The sequence below is a fragment of the Cherax quadricarinatus genome, chromosome 23 (genome assembly GCF_038502225.1).
Source record: "Cherax quadricarinatus isolate ZL_2023a chromosome 23, ASM3850222v1, whole genome shotgun sequence".
NCBI classification, from domain to species: domain Eukaryota; kingdom Metazoa; phylum Arthropoda; class Malacostraca; order Decapoda; family Parastacidae; genus Cherax; species Cherax quadricarinatus.
Window position 1 is genome coordinate 34,030,137 of NC_091314.1, and position 21,062 is coordinate 34,051,198.

General features: G+C 41.2%; 1 protein-coding gene across 1 annotated transcript in view; it reads left to right on the forward strand.

Moving 5' to 3' along the window:
* The window catches only part of Pmm2 (phosphomannomutase), a gene marked incomplete at its 5' end in the record, with an annotated part of 66,674 nt that extends 50,127 nt beyond the window's left edge, over window positions 1-16,547 (forward strand). The window contains 1 exon segment of the mRNA XM_053772260.2: window positions 15,371-16,547. Coding sequence (XP_053628235.1) covers window positions 15,371-15,508 — 138 coding nt within the window.
* Between the last annotated feature and the right edge of the window lie 4,515 nt (window positions 16,548-21,062).

Here is a 21,062-nt window from a genome sequence, read left to right on the forward strand (position 1 = left end):
GTTAGCCTTATTTCTTGCCTTTTATTATCTATCTCAAGTAATTTTAATAATGTACTGTATATATCTATTAGAAATTTATAATAGTATTTTGAAATTACCTTTAACCCTTAAATGGTCCAAACGTATATATACGTTCTCTCGCGTAGCACCCCAAACTTATACAGTGGACCCTCACCTAACGATATTAATCCGTTCCTGAGAGCTCAACGTTAGGCGAAATTATCATTAGCCGAATTAATTTTCCCCATAAGAAATAATGGAAATCAAATTAATCTGTTCCTGACACCCCAAAGTATGAAAAAAAAAATTTTTACCACATGAAATATTAATTTTAATACACACAAACTGAAGAAGACATGTACAATTACATGATACTTACCTTTATTAAAGATCTGGTGATGATTGATGGGATGGGAGGAGGGGAGAGTGTGGATGGTGTTAATGTTTAGAAGGGGAATCCCCTTCCATTAGGACTTGAGATGTCAAGTCCTTTTCTGGGGTTACTTCCCTTCTTCTTTTAATGCCACTAGGACCAGCTTGAGAGTCACTGGACCTTTGTCACACAACATATCTGTCCATAGAGGCCTGTACCTCCTGTTCCTTTATGACATTCCTAAAGTGTTTCACAACATTGTCAGTGTAATAGTCACCAACATGGCTTGCAATAGCTGTGTGAGGGTGATTTTCATCAAAAAAAGTTTGCACTTTAAGCCACATTGCACACATTTCCTTAATCTTTGAAGTAGGCAACTTCCTCAATTTCTCTATCCCCTCCTCCGGAGCAGTTTCCTCAGGTCTGGCCTCTTGCTGTTGAAGATGATCTTGCAGCTCATCAGTGGTTAGTTCATCATTGTCCTCCTCCACCAACTCTTCCACATCCTCCCCACTAACCTCCAACCCCAAGGACTTCCCCAATGCCACAATTGATTCCACAACTGGCATAGGCTTCTCAAGGGTTAGCCTCAAATCCTTCAAAATCCCTTTTGTCTACACATTCTGGCCACAGTTTCTTCCAAGCAGAGTTCAAGGTCCTCTTAGTCACTTCCTCCCAAGCCTTACCTATAATGTTTACACAGTTGAGGATGCTAAAGCGATCTCCCCAAAACTCTCTTAGAGTCAGTTAGTTTCTGTGGTCATTACAAAGCACCTTTCAAACATAGCTTTTGTGTCGAGTTTTTGGAAATTTGCAATGACCTGCTGGTCCATGGGCTGCAGGAGAGGAGTGGTATTAGGAGGCAAAAACTTGACCTTAATGAAGCTCGTGTCCCTAGAAAGTCGCTCTGCCATGTCTGAAGGATGACCAGGAGCATTGTCTAATACCAGGAGGCACTTAAGGTCCAATTTATTTTCCAGGAGGTAACTTTTCACAGTGGGGGCAAATGCATGGTGTAACCAGTCATAGAAAAGGTCTCTAGTGACCCATGCCTTACTGTTTGCCCTCCACATCACACACAAATTAGCTTGAGGACATTGTTTTTCCTGAACACACTGGGAGTTTCAGAGTGATACACCAATAAAGGCTTCACTTTGCAATCACCACTAGCACACATCAACAGAGTAAGTCTGTCTTTCATAGGCTTATGTCCTGGGAGTGCCTTTTCCTCCTGAGTAATGTAGGTCCTGCTTGGCATTTTCTTCCAAAACAGGCCTGTTTCGTCACAATTAAACACTTGTTCAGGTTTCAATTCTTCACTGTCTATGTACTCCTTGAATTCCTTCACATATTTTTCAGCTGCTTTTTGGTCTGAACTGGCAGCCTCACCATGCCTTATCACACTATGTATGCCACTACGATTTCTTAAATCTCTCAAACCAACCTTTGCTGGCCTTCAATTCACTCACATCACCACTAGTTGCAGGCATTTTTCTAATTAAATTGTCATGCAACTTCCTAGCCTTTTCACATATGATCGCTTGAGAAATGCTATCTCCTATCTGTTTTTCGTTTATCCACACCAATAACAGTCTCTCAACATCTTCTGTCACTTGCAATCTCTGTTTTGAAAACAAAGTTGCATCTTTGGCAAGAACAGCTTCCTTGATTGCCGTTTTCTTTGCCACAATAGTAGCGATGGTTGATTGGGGTTTTGTGTACAACCTGGCCAGCTTGGAGACGTGCACTCCACTTTCATACTTAGCAATGATCTCTTTCTTCATATCCATAGTAATTCTCACCCTTTTTGCTGTAGGGTTGGCACTAGAAGCTTTCTTGGGGCCCATGGTGACTTATTTTGCAGGTGCAATCTCTAAAAATGCTGTGATAATATGAAATGTTCCAATTGTATGTTTGGATGCAACCGCAGTGGCTGGCTTGTAAACACTGGCACCCACGGGAAAAGTGAGGCGCGCTCAGGCCACAAGTGGACGCATCTCAAACGGAACGAATCGTGTTGGGCGAGCTTTTTAGCGCTAGCCGAGGCAAAATTTTTGTGTTAAAATGTATCGCTAGCCAGATTTAACGTTATGCGATGCGTTCGTTAGGCGAGGGTCCACTGTATATACGTTTCATTTCTCATTCATTCAACATTGGCACGATAAGCCTGAGTTGCCTAGACATGAGAGAATGGGTGTGTGTGCTCAGTGTGCGCCATATGAAAAAAATTGGGGACGCCTGGGTACCACATGCTCTTTTTTTCCTATAAAAAAAAAAGATTTTTTTTTTCTCAAAATATTCAGGGCGCTGCGCAGGTGAACGTATATATACGTTTGAACCGTTTAAGGGTTAAAGATATTGGCTGTACAGTGCAGTTCATATCTTCAATCAGATTATATTTTGTAACTGTTTATTATTTTTTTGTTAATACATCAGCCGTTTCCCACTGAGGCAAGGTGACCCAAAAAAGAAGAAACACTTCCATCATTACTCACTCCACAACTGTCTTGCCAGAGGTGTCCTAACACTACAGTTTAAAAAACTGCACCATATCTACACCCCTCCTTCAAAGCACAAGCATCATACAGTTGTCCCTCGTTTTTCGTAGTTAATCCGTTCCTGGAGCTGCTACTATTAACGAAATCTACGATTTGCGAATCAATTTTCCCCATAAGAAATAATGTAAATACAATTAATCCGTTCCTGACACCCAGAAGTATTAAAACAAAAAAATTTTTTACATGAAATATAGATGTAGTACATAAACAATACAATGGGAAATGATGAATGAAACATTAATAGCATAACACTTACCTTTATTGGAGATTCTTCTTAGTGTATGGGAGACTGGAGGAGGAGAGAGAGTGGATTGTTTATAGTTTGGAAGGGGAATCCCCTTCCAGCAACACCTCAGGTACCAGTTGCTTTTCTGGGGTTGCTTCTCTTCTCTGTTTCTTAATGCCACTAGGAACACCTTGAGAGTCACTGGAGTCCTGTCTCGCAAAATAACTGTGGAGAGAGCTCTGTTTCTGGCGTCTCTTTAACACTTCCCTAAAATGGCCCAAGACTTTGCCACTGTGCATGTTGCCAACATGGCTTGCAACAACCTTGTCAGGGTGATGTTTCTCCATAAATCTTTCCATCTTACCCCACATAGCAAAACTCTCTTTAATTTCTGAAGAAGGCATCATCTTCCATCTCTCTTCCTCCTCCTCTGCATCAAGATTCTGAGCTGCGATCTGTTGCTGTTCCTGCTGAAGCTCTTGCAGCTCCTCAGTGGTGATCTCTTCGTTGTGGTCTTCCACCAATTCTTCCACATCCTCCAAACTCACATCCAACCCCATGGAACTCCCCAGTGCCACAATTGATTTTACAACAGACATAGGCTCATCAGGGTCAGTTCCAAACCCTGCAAAATCCCTCTTGTCGACACAATCTGGCCACAATTTTCTCCAGGCAGAGTTCAAAGTCCTGGTAGTCACTCCCTCCCAAGCCATACCTATAAGGGTTATGCAATGGAAGATGCTGAAGTGTTCTCTCCAAAATTCCCTTAGGGTCAAGTGAGTGTCTGTGGTCACAGTCAAGCACCTGTGAAACATTGCTTTGGTATAGAGTTTTTTTAAAGTTTGCAATGACCTGCTGGTTCATGGGCTGGAGGAGAGGAGTGGTATTCGGGGGCAAGAACTTTACTATGATGAACCCAAACTCCTCGAAAATTAGGTCATCCAAGTTTGGAGGATGAGCAGGTGCATTGTCCATTACTAGCAGGCACTTGAGATCCAATTTCTTTTCCAGGAGGTAATTCTTCACACTAGGGCCAAACACTTCATTGAACCACTCGACGAAAATTTCCCTCGTGACCCATGCCTTACTATTAGATTTCCAAAACACACACAGTTTACTTTTCATAATATTGTTTTTCCTGAACATTCTGGGATTTTCAGAATGGTACACTAGTAATGGCTTCACTTTGAAATCCCCACTAGCATTAGCACAGAACATTAGCATCAGCCTGTCTTTCATAGGCTTGTGTCATGGCATTGCCTTTTCCTCCTGTGTAATGAAGGTCCTCTTTGGCATTTTCTTCCAAAAGAGGCCTGTTTCATCACAGTTGAACACTTGTTCAGGTTTCAGTCCTTCAGCCTCTATGTACTCCTGGAATTCATGCACAGATATATCAGATCACTTTCTAGTTGTAGCTACACTGAGAGTAAAAGGTAGATGGGATACAAGGAGAATAGAAGCATCAGGGAAGAGAGAGGTGAAGGTTTATAAACTAAAAGAGGAGGCAGTTAGGGTAAGATATAAACAGCTATTGGAGGATAGATGGGCTAATGAGAGCATAGGCAATGGGGTCGAAGAGGTATGGGGTAGGTTTAAAAATGTAGTGTTAGAGTGTTCAGCAGAAGTTTGTGGTTACAGGAAAGTGGGTGCAGGAGGGAAGAGGAGCGATTGGTGGAATGATGATGTAAAGAGAGTAGTAAGGGAGAAAAAGTTAGCATATGAGAAGTTTTTACAAAGTAGAAGTGATGCAAGGAGGGAAGAGTATATGGAGAAAAAGAGAGAGGTTAAGAGAGTGGTGAAGCAATGTAAAAAGAGAGCAAATGAGAGAGTGGGTGAGATGTTATCAACAAATTTTGTTGAAAATAAGAAAAAGTTTTGGAGTGAGATTAACAAGTTAAGAAAGCCTAGAGAACAAATGGATTTGTCAGTTAAAAATAGGAGAGGAGAGTTATTAAATGGAGAGTTAGAGGTATTGGGAAGATGGAGGGAATATTTTGAGGAATTGTTAAATGTTGATGAAGATAGGGAAGCTGTGATTTCGTGTATAGGGCAAGGAGGAATAACATCTTGTAGGAGTGAGGAAGAGCCAGTTGTGAGTGTGGGGGAAGTTCGTGAGGCAGTAGGTAAAATGAAAGGGGGTAAGGCAGCCGGGATTGATGGGATAAAGATAGAAATGTTAAAAGCAGGTGGGGATATAGTTTTGGAGTGGTTGGTGCAATTATTTAATAAATGTATGGAAGAGGGTAAGGTACCTAGGGATTGGCAGAGAGCATGCATAGTTCCTTTGTATAAAGGCAAAGGGGATAAAAGAGAGTGCAAAAATTATAGGGGGATAAGTCTGTTGAGTGTACCTGGTAAAGTGTATGGTAGAGTTATAATTGAAAGAATTAAGAGTAAGACGGAGAATAGGATAGCAGATGAACAAGGAGGCTTTAGGAAAGGTAGGGGGTGTGTGGACCAGGTGTTTACAGTGAAACATATAAGTGAACAGTATTTAGATAAGGCTAAAGAGGTCTTTGTGGCATTTATGGATTTGGAAAAGGCGTATGACAGGGTGGATAGGGGGGCAATGTGGCAGATGTTGCAAGTGTATGGTGTAGGAGGTAGGTTACTGAAAGCAGTGAAGAGTTTTTACGAGGATAGTGAGGCTCAAGTTAGAGTATGTAGGAAAGAGGGAAATTTTTTCCCAGTAAAAGTAGGCCTTAGACAAGGATGTGTGATGTCACCGTGGTTGTTTAATATATTTATAGATGGGGTTGTAAGAGAAGTAAATGCGAGGGTCTTGGCAAGAGGCGTGGAGTTAAAAGATAAAGAATCACACACAAAGTGGGAGTTGTCACAGCTGCTCTTTGCTGATGACACTGTGCTCTTGGGAGATTCTGAAGAGAAGCTGCAGAGATTGGTGGATGAATTTGGTAGGGTGTGCAAAAGAAGAAAATTAAAGGTGAATACAGGAAAGAGTAAGGTTATGAGGATAACAAAAAGATTAGGTGATGAAAGATTGAATATCAGATTGGAGGGAGAGAGTATGGAGGAGGTGAACGTATTCAGATATTTGGGAGTGGACGTGTCAGCGGATGGGTCTATGAAAGATGAGGTGAATCATAGAATTGATGAGGGAAAAAGAGTGAGTGGTGCACTTAGGAGTCTGTGGAGACAAAGAACTTTGTCCTTGGAGGCAAAGAGGGGAATGTATGAGAGTATAGTTTTACCAACGCTCTTATATGGGTGTGAAGCGTGGGTGATGAATGTTGCAGCGAGGAGAAGGCTGGAGGCAGTGGAGATGTCATGTCTGAGGGCAATGTGTGGTGTGAATATAATGCAGAGAATTCGTAGTTTGGAAGTTAGGAGGAGGTGCGGGATTACCGAAACTGTTGTCCAGAGGGCTGAGGAAGGGTTGTTGAGGTGGTTCGGACATGTAGAGAGAATGGAGCGAAACAGAATGACTTCAAGAGTGTATCAGTCTGTAGTGGAAGGAAGGCGGGGTAGGGGTCGGCCTAGGAAGGGTTGGAGGGAGGGGGTAAAGGAGGTTTTGTGTGCGAGGGGCTTGGACTTCCAGCAGGCATGCGTGAGCGTGTTTGATAGGAGTGAATGGAGACAAATGGTTTTTAATACTTGACGTGCTGTTGGAGTGTGAGCAAAGTAACATTTATGAAGGGATTCAGGGAAACCGGCAGGCCGGACTTGAGTCCTGGAGATGGGAAGTACAGTGCCTGCACTCTGAAGGAGGGGTGTTAATGTTGCAGTTTAAAAACTGTAGTGTAAAGCACCCTTCTGGCAAGACAGTGATGGAGTGAATGATGGTGAAAGTTTTTCTTTTTCGGGCCACCCTGCCTTGGTGGGAATCGGCCAGTGTGATAATAAAATAATAATAAAATAAATTTTTCAGCCGCCTTGTGGTCCGAACTGGCAGCCTCACCATGCCTTACCACACTGTGTATGCCAGTACGGTTCTTAAATCTCTCAAACCAGCCTTTGCTGGCCTTAAATTTACTCACATCACCACTATTTTCAGGCAATTTTTTTACCAGATCGTTGTGCAACTGCCTAGCCTTTTCACAAATAATCGAAGTCATAAGAGTATCTCCTGCTAATTGTTTCTCATTTATCCACACCAATAATAACTTCTCAACCTCTTCGAGTACTGGTGATCTCATTTTTGTCAGCATAGTTACTCCCTTTGCAACAACAGTGTCCTTGATTTCCCTTTTCTTGGCCACTATGGAACATATGGTTGTGTAGGGTTTCTTATACATCCTGGCCAGTTCGGCCGCACTTGTACCACTTTCATATTGTTTTGTGATGTTTTTCTTAAATTCAATCGTATTTCTCACCTTCTTTACCACAGGCTTGGCACTAGAAGCTTTCTTTGGAGCCATGGTAGCTTATTTAGTACTTGCAAGCACTAAAATAAATGGAATATTGTGAAATATTTCGCTGGAGCACGTGAGGGGACCTTCACTCACTGGTAAACAATGCGAGACTGGCTGCCGCCCCAGCTCACGCCGTGGGTACACGTCCCGGACGAACTACGACTCACAAGTCAACCTATGAAAAGCGAGCCCATGTTTATACGAAAATACCCCTATGATTGCCGAGAACTATGAAAAGCGAGGGACCACTGTATTTTGCCCGGTCTCCAGACAAACTCTCGTCCATTGCCGACACCGCCCATTCCACTACATGAATGATATATTTTATTCATTCTAGAGTATATATCATGTTTCTATGTTATTCATATTGTTTGTTATGCCATATTAGATGAACTGTGATATATAAATAAGCCATATAGATGATATTAGCGAAATTATTCATGAAGTATATTTTGCCCAATCTCCAGACAAACTCTCGTCCACCGCTGACACTACCCATACCACCACATGAATGACATATTTTATTCATTTTAGAGTACAGTGGACCCCCGCATAATGTTGGCATCGCATAGCGTTAAATCCGCATAGCAATACATTTTATCGCTAAAATTTTGCCTCGCATAGCGCTAAAAAATTCGCTCAACGCAATTCGTCCGAGACGCGTCCGTGCGGCCTGAGCCAGCCTCACTTGTTCTGCCAGTGGCATTGTTTACAAGCCAGCCTCCGCGGTAACGTTCAAGCATACAATCGGAACATTTCGTATTATTACAGCCTTTTTATAGTGATTTCACCTGAAAAATAAGTGACCATGGGCCCCAAGAAAGCTTCTAGTGCCAACCCTACAGGAATAAGGGTGAGAATTACTATGGAGATGAAGAAAGAGATCATTGCTAAGTAAGAAAGTGGAGTGCGTGTCTCCGAGCTGGCCAGGTTGTATAGTAAACCCCAATCAACCATCGCTACTATTGTGTCCAAGAGAACGGCAATCAAGGAAGCTGTTCTTGCCAAAGGTTTAACTGTGCTTTCGAAACAGAGATTGCAAGTGATAGAAGATGTTGAGAGACTGTTATTAGTGTGGATAAACGAAAAACAGATAGCAGGCGATAGCATCTCTTAAGCAATCATAAGTGAAAAGGCTAGGAAGTTGCACGAGGATTTAATTAGAAAAATGCCTGCAACTAGTTGTGATGCGAGTGAATTTAAGGCCAGCAAAGCTTGGTTTGAGAGATTTAAGAGGCGTAGTGGCATACATAGTGTGATAAGGCATGGTGAGGCTGCCAGTTCGGACCAAAAAGCAGCTGAAAAATATGTGCATGAATTCAAGGAGTACATAGACAGTGAAGAACTGAAACCTGAACAAGTGTTTAATTGTGACAAAACAGGCCTGTTTTGGAAGAAAATGCCAAGCAGGACCTACATTACTCAGGAGGAAAAGGCACTCCCAGGACATAAGCCTATGAAAGACAGGCTTACTCTTCTCATGTGTGCCAATGCTAGTGGTGATTGCAAAGTGAAGCCTTTATTGGTGTATCGCTCTGAAACTCCCAGAGCGTTCAGGCAAAAGAATATCCTCAAGGCTAATTTGTGTGTGCTGTGGAGGGCAAACAATAAGGCATGGGTCACTTGGGACTTTCTATGACTGGTTACACCAAGCATTTGCCCCCACTGTGAAAAATTACCTAACTGAAAAGAAATTACAGACTTGGCAGAGCAACTTTGTGGGGACATGAGCTTCATTACGGTGAAGTTTTTGCCTCCTAATACCACTCCTCTCCTGCAGCCCATGGACCAGCAGGTTATTGCAAACTTCAAAAAGCTGTACACAAAAGCTCTGTTTGAAAGGTGCTTTGTAGTGACCTCAGAAACTCAATTGACTCTAAGAGAGTTTTGGAGAGAGCACTTAAATATCCTCAATTGTGTAAACCTTATAGGTAAGGCTTGGTAGGGAGTGACTAAGAGGACCTTGAACTCTGCTTGGAAGAAACTGTGGCCAGAATGTGTAGACCAAAGGGATTTTGAAGGATTTGAGGCTAACCCTGAGAATCTTATGCCAGTTGAGGAATCAATTGTGGCATTGGGGAAGTCCTTGAGGTTGGAGGTTAGTGGGGAGGATGTGGAAAAGTTGGTGGAGGAGGACAATGAAGAACTAACCACTGATGAGCTGCTAGATCATCTTCAACAGCAAGAGGCCACACCTGAGGAAATTGCTTCGGAGGAGGGGAGAGAGAAATTGAAGAAGTTGCCTACTTCAAAGATTAAGGAAATCTGTGCAAAGTGGCTTGAAGTGCAAACCTTCATGGATGAAAATCACCCTCAGACAGCTATTGCAAGCCGTGCTGGTGACTATTACACTGACACTGTTGTGAAACACTTTAGGAAAGTCATAAAGGAACGAGAGGTACAGACCACTATGGACAGATATGTTGTGCGACAGAAGTCCAGTGACTCTGAAGCTGGTCCTAGTGGCATTAAAAGAAGGGAAGCAACCCCAGAAAAGGACTTGACACCACAAGTCCTAATGGAAGGGGATTCCCCTTCTAAACACTAAAACCATCCAGTCTCCCCTCCTCCCATCCCATCAATCATCACCACATCTTCAATAAAGGTAAGTGTCATGTAACTGTGCATGTTTTCTTAAGTTTGTGTGTATTAAAATTAATATTTCATGTGGTAAAAAAAAATTTTTTTTCATACTTTTGGGTGTCTTGCACGGATTAATTTGATTTCCATTATTTCTTATGGGGAAAATTAATTCCCATAACGATAATTTCGCATAACATTGAGATCTCAGGAACGGATTAATAGCGTTATGCGGGGGTCCACTGTATATATCAGATTTGTATGTTATTTATATTGTTTATTATGTCATATTAGATGAAGTGAGATAGATAAATAAGCCGTAGACTTGATATTAGTGAAATTATTGAAGTACAGAATTCCATCTGGAATGGTTTAATTGCATTTGAATTAATTTAAATGAGGAAAATTGACTCTGCAAACAAGCAAATCCAGTTGCGAGCAAGGCCATGGAACGGATTAAACTCACAAGTAGTTGGTTCCACTGTATATGCCTCTCTTTTGACCAGTGAGATGTTTTAATCTATTGTTCATCCATTTAGGATCATTTTTGTTTGATCTGATTTCTCTATTTGGAACATAAGTTGTATGAGCAGCTTGAACTGTGCCCTGGAAAACGTCATATCGGCAATCATCACCACCTACCTGACCTATAGTCAGGTTATTCCAGTTCAGCCCACCCAAGTAATTTTTCAGCCCTATGAAATCAGCCAAGCGGAAGTCAGGGACAGAGACTTGATTGCCATTATTCGGGGAATTCCATGATATGTTAAAACTGAGTGATTTGTCATCACTTTCCCCAAGCTCATCATTAACCTCAAGATTATCAATTAGCGTTTCCCTGCTGGCAAGAACCAAGTCAAGCAGGTTATTTCCTCTAATTGGTTCTGTCACAAACTGTTTTAAAAAACAATCCTGAATCGTATCAAGAAAGTCACTTGACTCTAAATTTCCTGTCAAATTGCTCCAGTCAATCTGTCTATAGTTGAAATATCCCATATCACAACATTTTTGTATGTAGATGCCTTACGAATTTCATCCCATAAAAGTTTGGCAGGGTATGTAAAAGAAGAAAATTAAAAGTGAATACAGGAAAGAGTAAGGTTATGAGGATAACAAAAAGATTAGGTGATGAAAGATTGGATATCAGATTGGAGGGAGAGAGTATGGAGGAGGTGAATGTATTCAGATATTTGGGAGTGGACGTGTCAGTGGATGGGTCTATGAAAGATGAGGTGAATCATAGAATTGATGAGGGGAAAAGGGTGAGTGGTGCACTTAGGAGTCTGTGGAGACAAAGAACTTTGTCCTTGGAGGCAAAGAGGGGAATGTATGAGAGTATAGTTTAACCAACGCTCTTATATGGGTGTGAACCATGGGTGATGAATGTTGCAGCGAGGAGAAGGCTGGAGGCAGTGGAGATGTCATGTCTGAGGGCAATGTGTGGTGTGAATATAATGCAGAGAATTCATAGTTTGGAAGTTAGGAGGAGGTGCGGGATTGCCAAAACTGTTGTCCAGAGGGCTGAGGAAGGGTTGTTGAGGTGGTTTGGACATGTAGAGAGAATGGAGCGAGACAGAATGACTTCAAGAGTGTATGTCTGTAGTGGAAGGAAGGCGGGGTAGGGGTCGGCCTAGGAAAGGTTGGAGGGAGGGGGTAAAGGAGGCTTTTGTGTGCAAGGGGCTTGGACTTCCAGCGGGCATGCGTGAGCGTATTTGATAGGAGTGAATGGAGACAAATGGTTCTTAATACTTGACGTGAACAAAGCAACATTTATGAAGGGATTCAGGGAAACCGGCAGGCCGGACTCGAGTCCTGGAGATGGGAAGTACAGTGCCTGCACTCTGAAGGAGGGGCGTTAATGTTGCAGTTTAAAAACTGTAGTGTAAAGCACCCTTCTGGCAAGACAGTGATGGAGTGAATGATGGTGAAAGTTTTTCTTTTTCGGGCCACCCTGTCTTGGTGGGAATCGGCCAGTGTGTTAATAAAAAAAAAAAAAGAAGTTTACCGCACTCCCTATCAAGATTTGGGGCCCTGTAAAACACACCCAAAATTAGTTTTTCACGGCTCTCGAGAAGTTGTAACCAAATAGATTCAATGGCTGTCACTTCTAATTTTACATCTTGTCTAACACAACAATTTAAACTGTCTTTGACTAACATCACTACTCCACCACCCTTCCTGTTGACCCTGTCAGTGTGGAATAATTTATAGCCTTGTATGTGACATTCAGATGACATCTCTCTATCTTTCAGATTGAGCCAGGTCTCTGTTATAGCAATGATATCTATGTTTCCTGCACTTGCAATTAATCTTAGCTCATCTATCTTATTTCTTACACTCCTGCTATTAGTATAGTAGACCTTAAGGGAGCTAGTCCCTTGCTGCCCTCTGCTGTCTCCCTTTGTTTGCTGACCTGATCTGTTGTTTTTATTTATAACTTCATGATGAATGTCTTTTATACATTTACTGTTTTCAACCCTAGTGTTGCAACCTGTTTCTCACACACACCCATACCTCTATATTCTATCAGTTTAAAATCATAGGCATTTCAGCACTGGCCCTCTCGATTGAGTTTGCAAGTGATACCACCCCTGCCCCAGAGAGATGTACCCCATCCCTTGCATACATATCATGTTTGCCATAAAAGTTGTCCCAGTTGTCAATGAATGGGATTGCAAGTTCCTTGCAGTATCTGTCTAGCCAGCAATTTACACCAATTTCCCTAGAGAACCATTCATTGCCCACTCCCCTTCTAGGCAAGATGCTACATATGATTGGGACCCCTCCCTTAGACTTAATTACATCTATAGCTGACCTGTACTTATCTAGCAGCTCTTCTCTCCTACCCTTCCCAATATCATTTCCACCAGCACTGAGACAGATAATAGGCTTGTTCCCATTACCTGACATGATATTATTCAACCTGTTGACTATGTCACTAACACCAGCTCCAGGGAAGCACACACTATCTCTTACCTTCTTATTCCTATTACAGAAAGCATGGTCCATATATCTTACCTGTGAGTCACCAACCACAAGTATGCACTTACCTCAGTTTTCAGGGAAAGTAGTACCTTTACCTTCACTGGCCACTGAAGTACAGTCATCCTGAAGAACAGAGAAGCGATTTCCTACCTTCAAATCTTCTCTCTTAACTTTCCATATTTTGATGCTCTTCCCATAACTGGGAACCACTTGCCACTTGTAGCAGGTGCTGGACTGCACCTCACTGATGGTAGCCTTTGCTACCTCCCCACCTACAGCTTCCTCGCAGAGAGAGACAGACTGCACCTCACTCTTTTCTCCCTATCCTTCCCCCTACTTTCCTCCCATGCCTTCTCCCCACTCCTTCTTTCCACCCCTCACCCATTGAGGTGACCCTTCAGCCTCCTAATTTCCTCCTGGAGAAGCAAGACTTCCTCCTTCAACTCTCCAACCTCAATTTTTAAAACATTGCAAAAGCAAGCCATGCTTTGTAACCGTCCACACTAATCCCCAAAGCAGCTCAGGGCCTGTGATCTCACGTGACGGTTGACCACTGACCACACATATGATAGAGTGCATAGGGGAGCAGTGTGGCAGATATTGCAAGTGTATGGAATAGGTAGTAAGTTACTAAATGCTGTAAAGAGTTTTTATGAAAATAGTGAGGCTCAGGTTAGGGTGTGTTGGAGAGAGGGAGATTACTTCTCAGTACAAGTAGGTCTTAGACAGGGATGTGTAATGTCACCATGGTTGTTTAACATATTGATAGATGGGGTTGTAAAAGAAGTGTTGAGGAGAGGGGTGGGATTAAATGATAGGGAATCAAATACAAAATGGGAGTTGACACAGTTACTTTTTGCTGATGATATTGTGCTTTTGGGAGATTCTAAAGAAAAGTTGCAAAGGTTAGTGGACGAGTTTGAGAGGGTGTGTAAAGGTAGAAAGTTGAAATTGAACATTGATAAGAGTAAGGTGATGAGGGTATCAAACAATTTAGATAAAGAAAAATTGGTTATCACATTGGAGGGAGGGAGTATGGAAGAAGTGAATGTGTTCAGATATTTGGGAGTTGACTTATCAGCAGATGGGTTTATGAAGGATGAGGTTAACCATAAAACTGATGAAGAAAAAAAGGTGAGTGGTGCTTTGAGATATCTGTGGGGACAAAAAATGTTATCCATGGAGGCAAAGAAGGGAATGTACGAGAGTATAGTGATACCAACACTTACATGGGTGTAAAGCTTGAGTTGTAAATGCTGCAGCAAGGAAGAGGTTGGAGGCATTGGAGATGTCATGTCTAAGGGCAATGTGTGGTGTAAATATTATGTAGAGAATTCATAATGTGGAAATTAGGTGTGGAGTTGCTAAAAGTATTAGTCAGAGGGCTGAAGAGAGGTTGTTGAGGTGGTTTGGTCATTGAGAGAGAATGGAACAAGGTAGAATGACTTGGAGAGGTAAATCTATAGGGAAAGGAAGGCGGGGTAGGGGTTGTCCTAGAAAATATTGGAGGGAGCGGGTAAAGGAGGCTTTGTGAGTGAGGAGCTTGGACTTGCACATGAGTAAATAGAATTATCAAAGCTTATTGCTTGGGTAGCATTGAAAATGGGGTTGGCAAATATTCTATTAGTGGGATGGATTGTGAAGGACTTGCCTAGTATGGGCTAACAGGCCTGCTGCAGTGTTTCTCCTCTTATGTTCTCACATTCTTACTTCCAGCAAGCATGCATGAGCGTGTTAGATTGGAGTGAATGGAGACAAATGGTTTTTGGGACCTGATCAGCTGTTTGAGTGTGAGCAGGGTAATATTTTGTGAAGGGATTCAGGGAAACCAGTTAGCCAGACTTAGAGTTCTGGAGGTGGAAATTAGAATGCCTGCACTTTTAAGGAGGGGTTTGGGATACTGGCTGTTTGGAGGGTGCATCGAAGCTGTTGTATCTGAGTGCCTCTTCGAAGACAGTGAGTATGCATGAATGATAGTGAAAGTGTTGAACGATGATGGAAGTTTTTTCTTTCTTTTTGGGTTTTTCTTTTTGGGTCACCCTGCCTTGGTGGGAAACAGCCAACATGTTAAAAAAAATGTACCGTACTGTATATACATTTGCATTATGATAAATGGTATAATTATATATGAAAAACATTCCAGCTAACTGTACTGGAGTGTTTTAAGACATTCCAGTGTGGCTCATGTTTAGTAGTAGAAAAAAAACAAATTTTAGTTTCCCATTCATATCCATAATAGGATTGAGATTTTTAATTTTTCTTTTCCGCTCAACAGACTATTCACTTCTTTGGGGACAAGACAGATAAAGGTGGTAACGACTATGAAATTTATAATGATCATCGCACCATTGGCCACAAAGTTACTTCTCCCGATGACACCAAAGCCCAGCTTAAGGAACTTCTGGGCCTTTAACATGATCTGCTTTTACATGACCTTGTTACCATGTACTGTTATTGCCTAATGTAGCTTGAAGAAAACTTTAAATGATGTCACATGCATTACCCTGATTTTTTTTTAGGTGATTAGAGTCAAAACCTAAATCTTCTATTAATTACATTAAAAATATTTGTTCAGTATGTGCATGAAAAAAGAGAAGGTATCTAGAATTATCAGAGATCATGCATAGCTTCCTCTTGTAAGGAAAAAAGAGGACGAGTGAATGTAAAAAAATTAAGGGGATAAGCCTGTTGAGAATACTGGGTAATTTGTAAAGTTGAGTTATTGATAAAGTTAGAAGTAAGACAAATTAGAATTGCAGAGGGTAGGGGATGTGTAAACCAAGTGTTTACAGTGATGCATATAAGTGAACAGTACTGAGATATGAATAAAGAGCTGTTGCATTTATGAATTTAGATAAGGTATGTGGTAAGGTTGATAGGGAAGATGTGTTGCAAAATGTTTGGAGGTGGGGAGAACAGTACCTGCAATCTGAAGGACTTGTGAGGATGTTGCAGTCATGGGGTAATCTGAACCATGATGTCAGCACACTTGGAATAACAGAGATTGAATGAATGATGGTGAATATTTTTTTTCTGGATCACCTACTTTTGTAGGAGATGGCCACTGAGGTAAAAAAAAAAATTATTTTTATGAATAGAGACCATGTGTGATTATTTTATGAATTTTATTTTTACAACTGTCTTTAAAATAAGTTTTTGTTTATTTTAACTGTTCATGCTGCTGTCGCTGGCTGGTCTTCACTCTTCTGCATCTTCCTTAGAAATTATTAATATATTACGATGTTGTGTTTTGCACCCCACTTTTGCTTATTCCATAAGGCACGTGTATTATATTTAGAAACCATCACAAACTTTTTCATTTATCTTGTATTAAATATTGAAGTGAAGACTTTCTTTTCTCAATACCACTTGGTGGCTGTGGAGAAGCTGTGAATAACAACAACACTTTAATACAAACAGTAAATTTATTTGCTAATAAAGCATTTCAAATATTTGATGTGTTCTTCAACCCAGATATTTAATAAGCTTCATTGTTTTTAAAACTATCTCTTCATGATGCCTTAAATAAACCTTCAAGAGAATGCTCAAGGGTGTAGATCATATAATTTTTTTTTTCAACAGGCCTGCCATATCCCACCGAGGCAGGGTGAACTATAAGAAAAAATCAAAGTGTCTCTTTTTAACCCTTTCAGGGTCGGCAGGCCCTCTCCTAAACTTGTTCGCAGGGTCGGAAATTTTTCGAAAAACAAAGTTATTTTTTCTTATGAAATGACAGAGAATCTTCTCCCGATCAAAATGACACCAAAAGTATGAAATCTGATGGAAAACTTAAGGAATTATGCGAGAAATTATGCTTTCACGAAGTTACTGGTCTCGATGATGTTTACGCATCGGCGATTTCGCCCACTTTGAGCCCTATTTTCGGTCAATTCCAATGTACCAGTCGACAATACCTATTTCGCTAGAACTCCATTTTTTCTATCGAATGAGTACAAGAAACTACTCATTTACTTATTTCAACTATCCAATAAAATGATCAGAAATTGGTAATTTTTGCCAATTTCACACAAATTTCAAAAGATGCCAATTTCCAAATAGGGTCCAGAATAAATAAGACACATTCCTAGCACTAAAATAACATTCCCTCTGTTCATTAGTCATGTCCCCAGGCTTCTGTTATATTTCTTTTGCTTTCCACTTTGAATTTTTATTCTCAAAAAAATAGAAGATTTACTTTTATACAGACTACTGCATTAGTGTAGAAATGGTATAAATAATATCAGCGCACTTGTGAAAGAATATTAGACTCACCAGTTGATGTGGATTGGACGCTTGGCATGATTTGTTTACTTTTGAACTTTGGCAAAAATCAAACATTTCTGCTACTTTGAACTCAATTTCAAGGTACTTTTCATTGTGAAACCAATCAAAATCATCTTAATTTCCATAATATGTCTTCCTTTCTATAAAATGAGACCAGGAAAACTAGAATACAACCATAAATACCATACGAAAATACACTGCAAAATCGCTGTTTTAAACCAAAAACACGGTTGGAGTTTTTTCCTCTCATTATGCACTGTGTGCTGCAGGAATTTTTTTATACTGCGCACACTGACCACATAGACCCATTCTTTCGTATGTAGGCCTACCAGCTTTCTCTCGCTAGATTTGAAGGCGCAAGCCGTACTAGTACGGCACCAACCCTGAAAGGGTTAAAATTAGTAATGTATACAGAAGAAGGGGTTACTAGCTCCTTGCTCCCAGCATTTTAGCCACCTCTTACATCATGCATGACTTATGGAGGAGGAATTCTTTTGCACTTTCCCATGGAGAAGTGTAGATTATTAACTTACAATAAAACACTAAATCTATATAGACTATTCAGTGCTCTAAACATTAAATAAAACTTACCCATCCACCTTCAACAAAGGCATGCAGGACAAAAGTAGGGATTACAGATATTATTGTACAGACATAGTAAACACTATTAGATGCAGAACATGAAATGGTGTACGTGTACTCTGGGTAAAGTTTTAAAAAAGTAAAATTTTTAACAGATTATCTTATTTTTTATTATAATAATTTAAGAGATTATTCTAATGCAGTATGTTTGTTAAAACACACACTGTAGTTTCACTCATTGTCAGAATGTATAGTTCATCAATTTCCCCTCCCATTTTAATTCATAAGGTGTCCCGTAGCTCGATCACTAGCGCACTCGGCTCACACACTGAGGTCCGGGGTTCAAATCTCCTCCAGTATGGCTGGAAAACATTAGAGACATGTTTCCATAAGACACCTGCTGTCCCTGTTCACCCATCAGTGTAAAATAGGTACCTGGGTGTTAGCCGACTGGCGTGGGTCGCATCCTGGGACAAAAAAAATGATCTAATTTGCCTGAAATGCTCAGCATAACAAGCGGCTTTCTATATTGTAGTATGTCATTGATATCAGCTAGGCCTGTATACCTTGTACATGTTTTTTTTTTTTTTTTTTTTTTCAACAAGTCGGCCGTCTCCCACCGAGGCAGGGTGACCCAAAAAAGAAAGAAAATCCCCAAAAAGAAAATACTTTCATCATCATTCAACACTTTCACCACACTCGCACATTATCACTGTTTTTGCAGAGGTGCTCAGAATACAACAGTCTAGAAGCATACACATATAAAGATACACAACATATCCCTCCAAACTGCCAATATCCCAAACCCCTCCTTTAAAGTGCAGGCATTGTACTTCCCATTTCCAGGACTCAAGTCCGACTATATGAAAATAACCGGTTTCCCTGAATCCCTTCACTAAATATTACCCTGCTCACACTCCAACAGATCGTCAGGTCCCAAGTACCATTCGTCTCCATTCACTCCTATCTAACACGCTCACGCACGCTTGCTGGAAGTCCAAGCCCCTTACCCACAAAACCTCCTTACCCTCTCTCTCCAACCCTTTCGAGGACGACCCCTACCCCGCCTTCCTTCCCCTATAGATTTATATGCTTTCCATGTCATTCTACTTTGATCCATTCTCTCTAAATGACCAAACCACCTCAACAACCCCTCTTCTGCCCTCTGACTAATACTTTTATTAACTCCACACCTCCTAATTTCCACACTCCGAATTTTCTGCATAATATTTACACCACACATTGCCCTTAAACAGGACATCTCCACTGCCTCTAACCGTCTCCTCGCTGCTGCATTTACCACCCAAGCTTCACACCCATATAAGAGTGTTGGTACTACTATACTTTCATACATTCCCTTCTTTGCCTCCATAGACAACGTTTTTTGACTCCACATATACCTCAACGCACCATTCACCTTTTTTCCCTCATCAATTCTATGATTAACCTCATCCTTCATAAATCCATCCGCCGACACGTCAACTCCCAAGTATCCAAAAACATTCACTTCTTCCATACTCCTCCTCCCCAATTTGATATCCAATTTTTCTTTATCTAAATCATTTGATACCCTCATCACCTTACTCTTTTCTATGTTCACTTTCAACTTTCTACCTTTACACACATTCCCAAACTCATCCACTAACCTTTGCAATGTGTCAATTCCCATTTTGAATTTGATTACCCATAATTTAATCCCACCCCTCTCCCGAACACCCTAGCATTTACTTCTTTTACAACCCCATCTATAAATATATTAAACAACCATGGTGACATTACACATCCCTGTCTAAGACCTACTTTTACCGGGAAGTAGTCTCCCTGTCTTCTACACACCCTAACCTGAACCTCAATATCCTCATAAAAACTCTTTACAGCATTTAGTAACTTACCACCTATTCCATATACTTGCAACATCTGCCACATTGCTCCTCTATCCACTCTATCATATGCCTTTTCTAAATCCATAAATGCAATAAAAACTTTCCTACCTTTATCTAAATACTGTCAGCTATGAGTATAGCTGATGGTGTTGACATAGATGATGGTGAAGGCAGATTTGAAACATATTTTAGTAAACAGGCTCGGAAAAAAGAACGAGGCTCCAGAGAAAGCTTGCTGAAAGCAATACAGTGGGCGCACACCCTCCCAAAGCTGTCAGGTTAGATTTCCCTAACAACACTGATCAAGAGACCAAGTTTAACTGGTTTTTCGAAGCTAGTGTAAACAATCATGAGAAAACGATCAAGTTTGTCTGCGATGAGGATAACTACGTCTTTGTGCCTAATGATTCAGCATTTATAGACAAACTTCTCACTTGCGAATATGCCAACATCAAACTCCGAGCTGCCCCACCAAGGGCACCTAAAGTGCTTATTGTCATCTACAACATCAACAAGCACTTGAATCCTCAATATCTGGCGTCAGAGCAAGTTGCAAGCCCTCGTCGACTTTCCAACGGTCTGATATTAGCTGGCCAGGGGACTCTGCCATGCTATATTCACTCCCGCTCAGCCCTCAACAGACGCTATTACATTGCATTGTACAGACCTCCTCAACGTCGATGTTATAAGTGTCAACGCTGGGGCCACATTGCCAGGAAATGCCCATCTAAGTCACACTGGTGTGCAGTGTGTGCCAGTGCTCATCCTTCTGAACGGTGTTATGATATGATCAAACAGCAACAGACTGTTGCTAAACAATGTATCAATTGTAAGACCTCAGGAGTCACAGCAGCTCATGCTGACTGCAGCGTGAGGGCTGATCGCATCACAGCCAACCACACTTCACCCTGTACCCCTCATAATGGCCCCCCAGGACTACCAGGTACCTCGGGTATGAATACTGGCTCATGCCTGCCCTCAGACAATGGGGTTGAGCACGTCAACAGACCTCCATCACGTCGGCTGTCAATACCAGCCTAGCAAACATTGTCCTATAAAAACAAAACAGATCACAAACAAACGGCTTGGTTGCCCATGGCTAACCAGCACCATTCTGAAATCCATTGACAAGAAACACCAATATGAAAAGCAATATAGACAGGGCTTAATACACAAAGATACTCTTAAACACTATTCATCAGCTCTCACCAAAGTGAT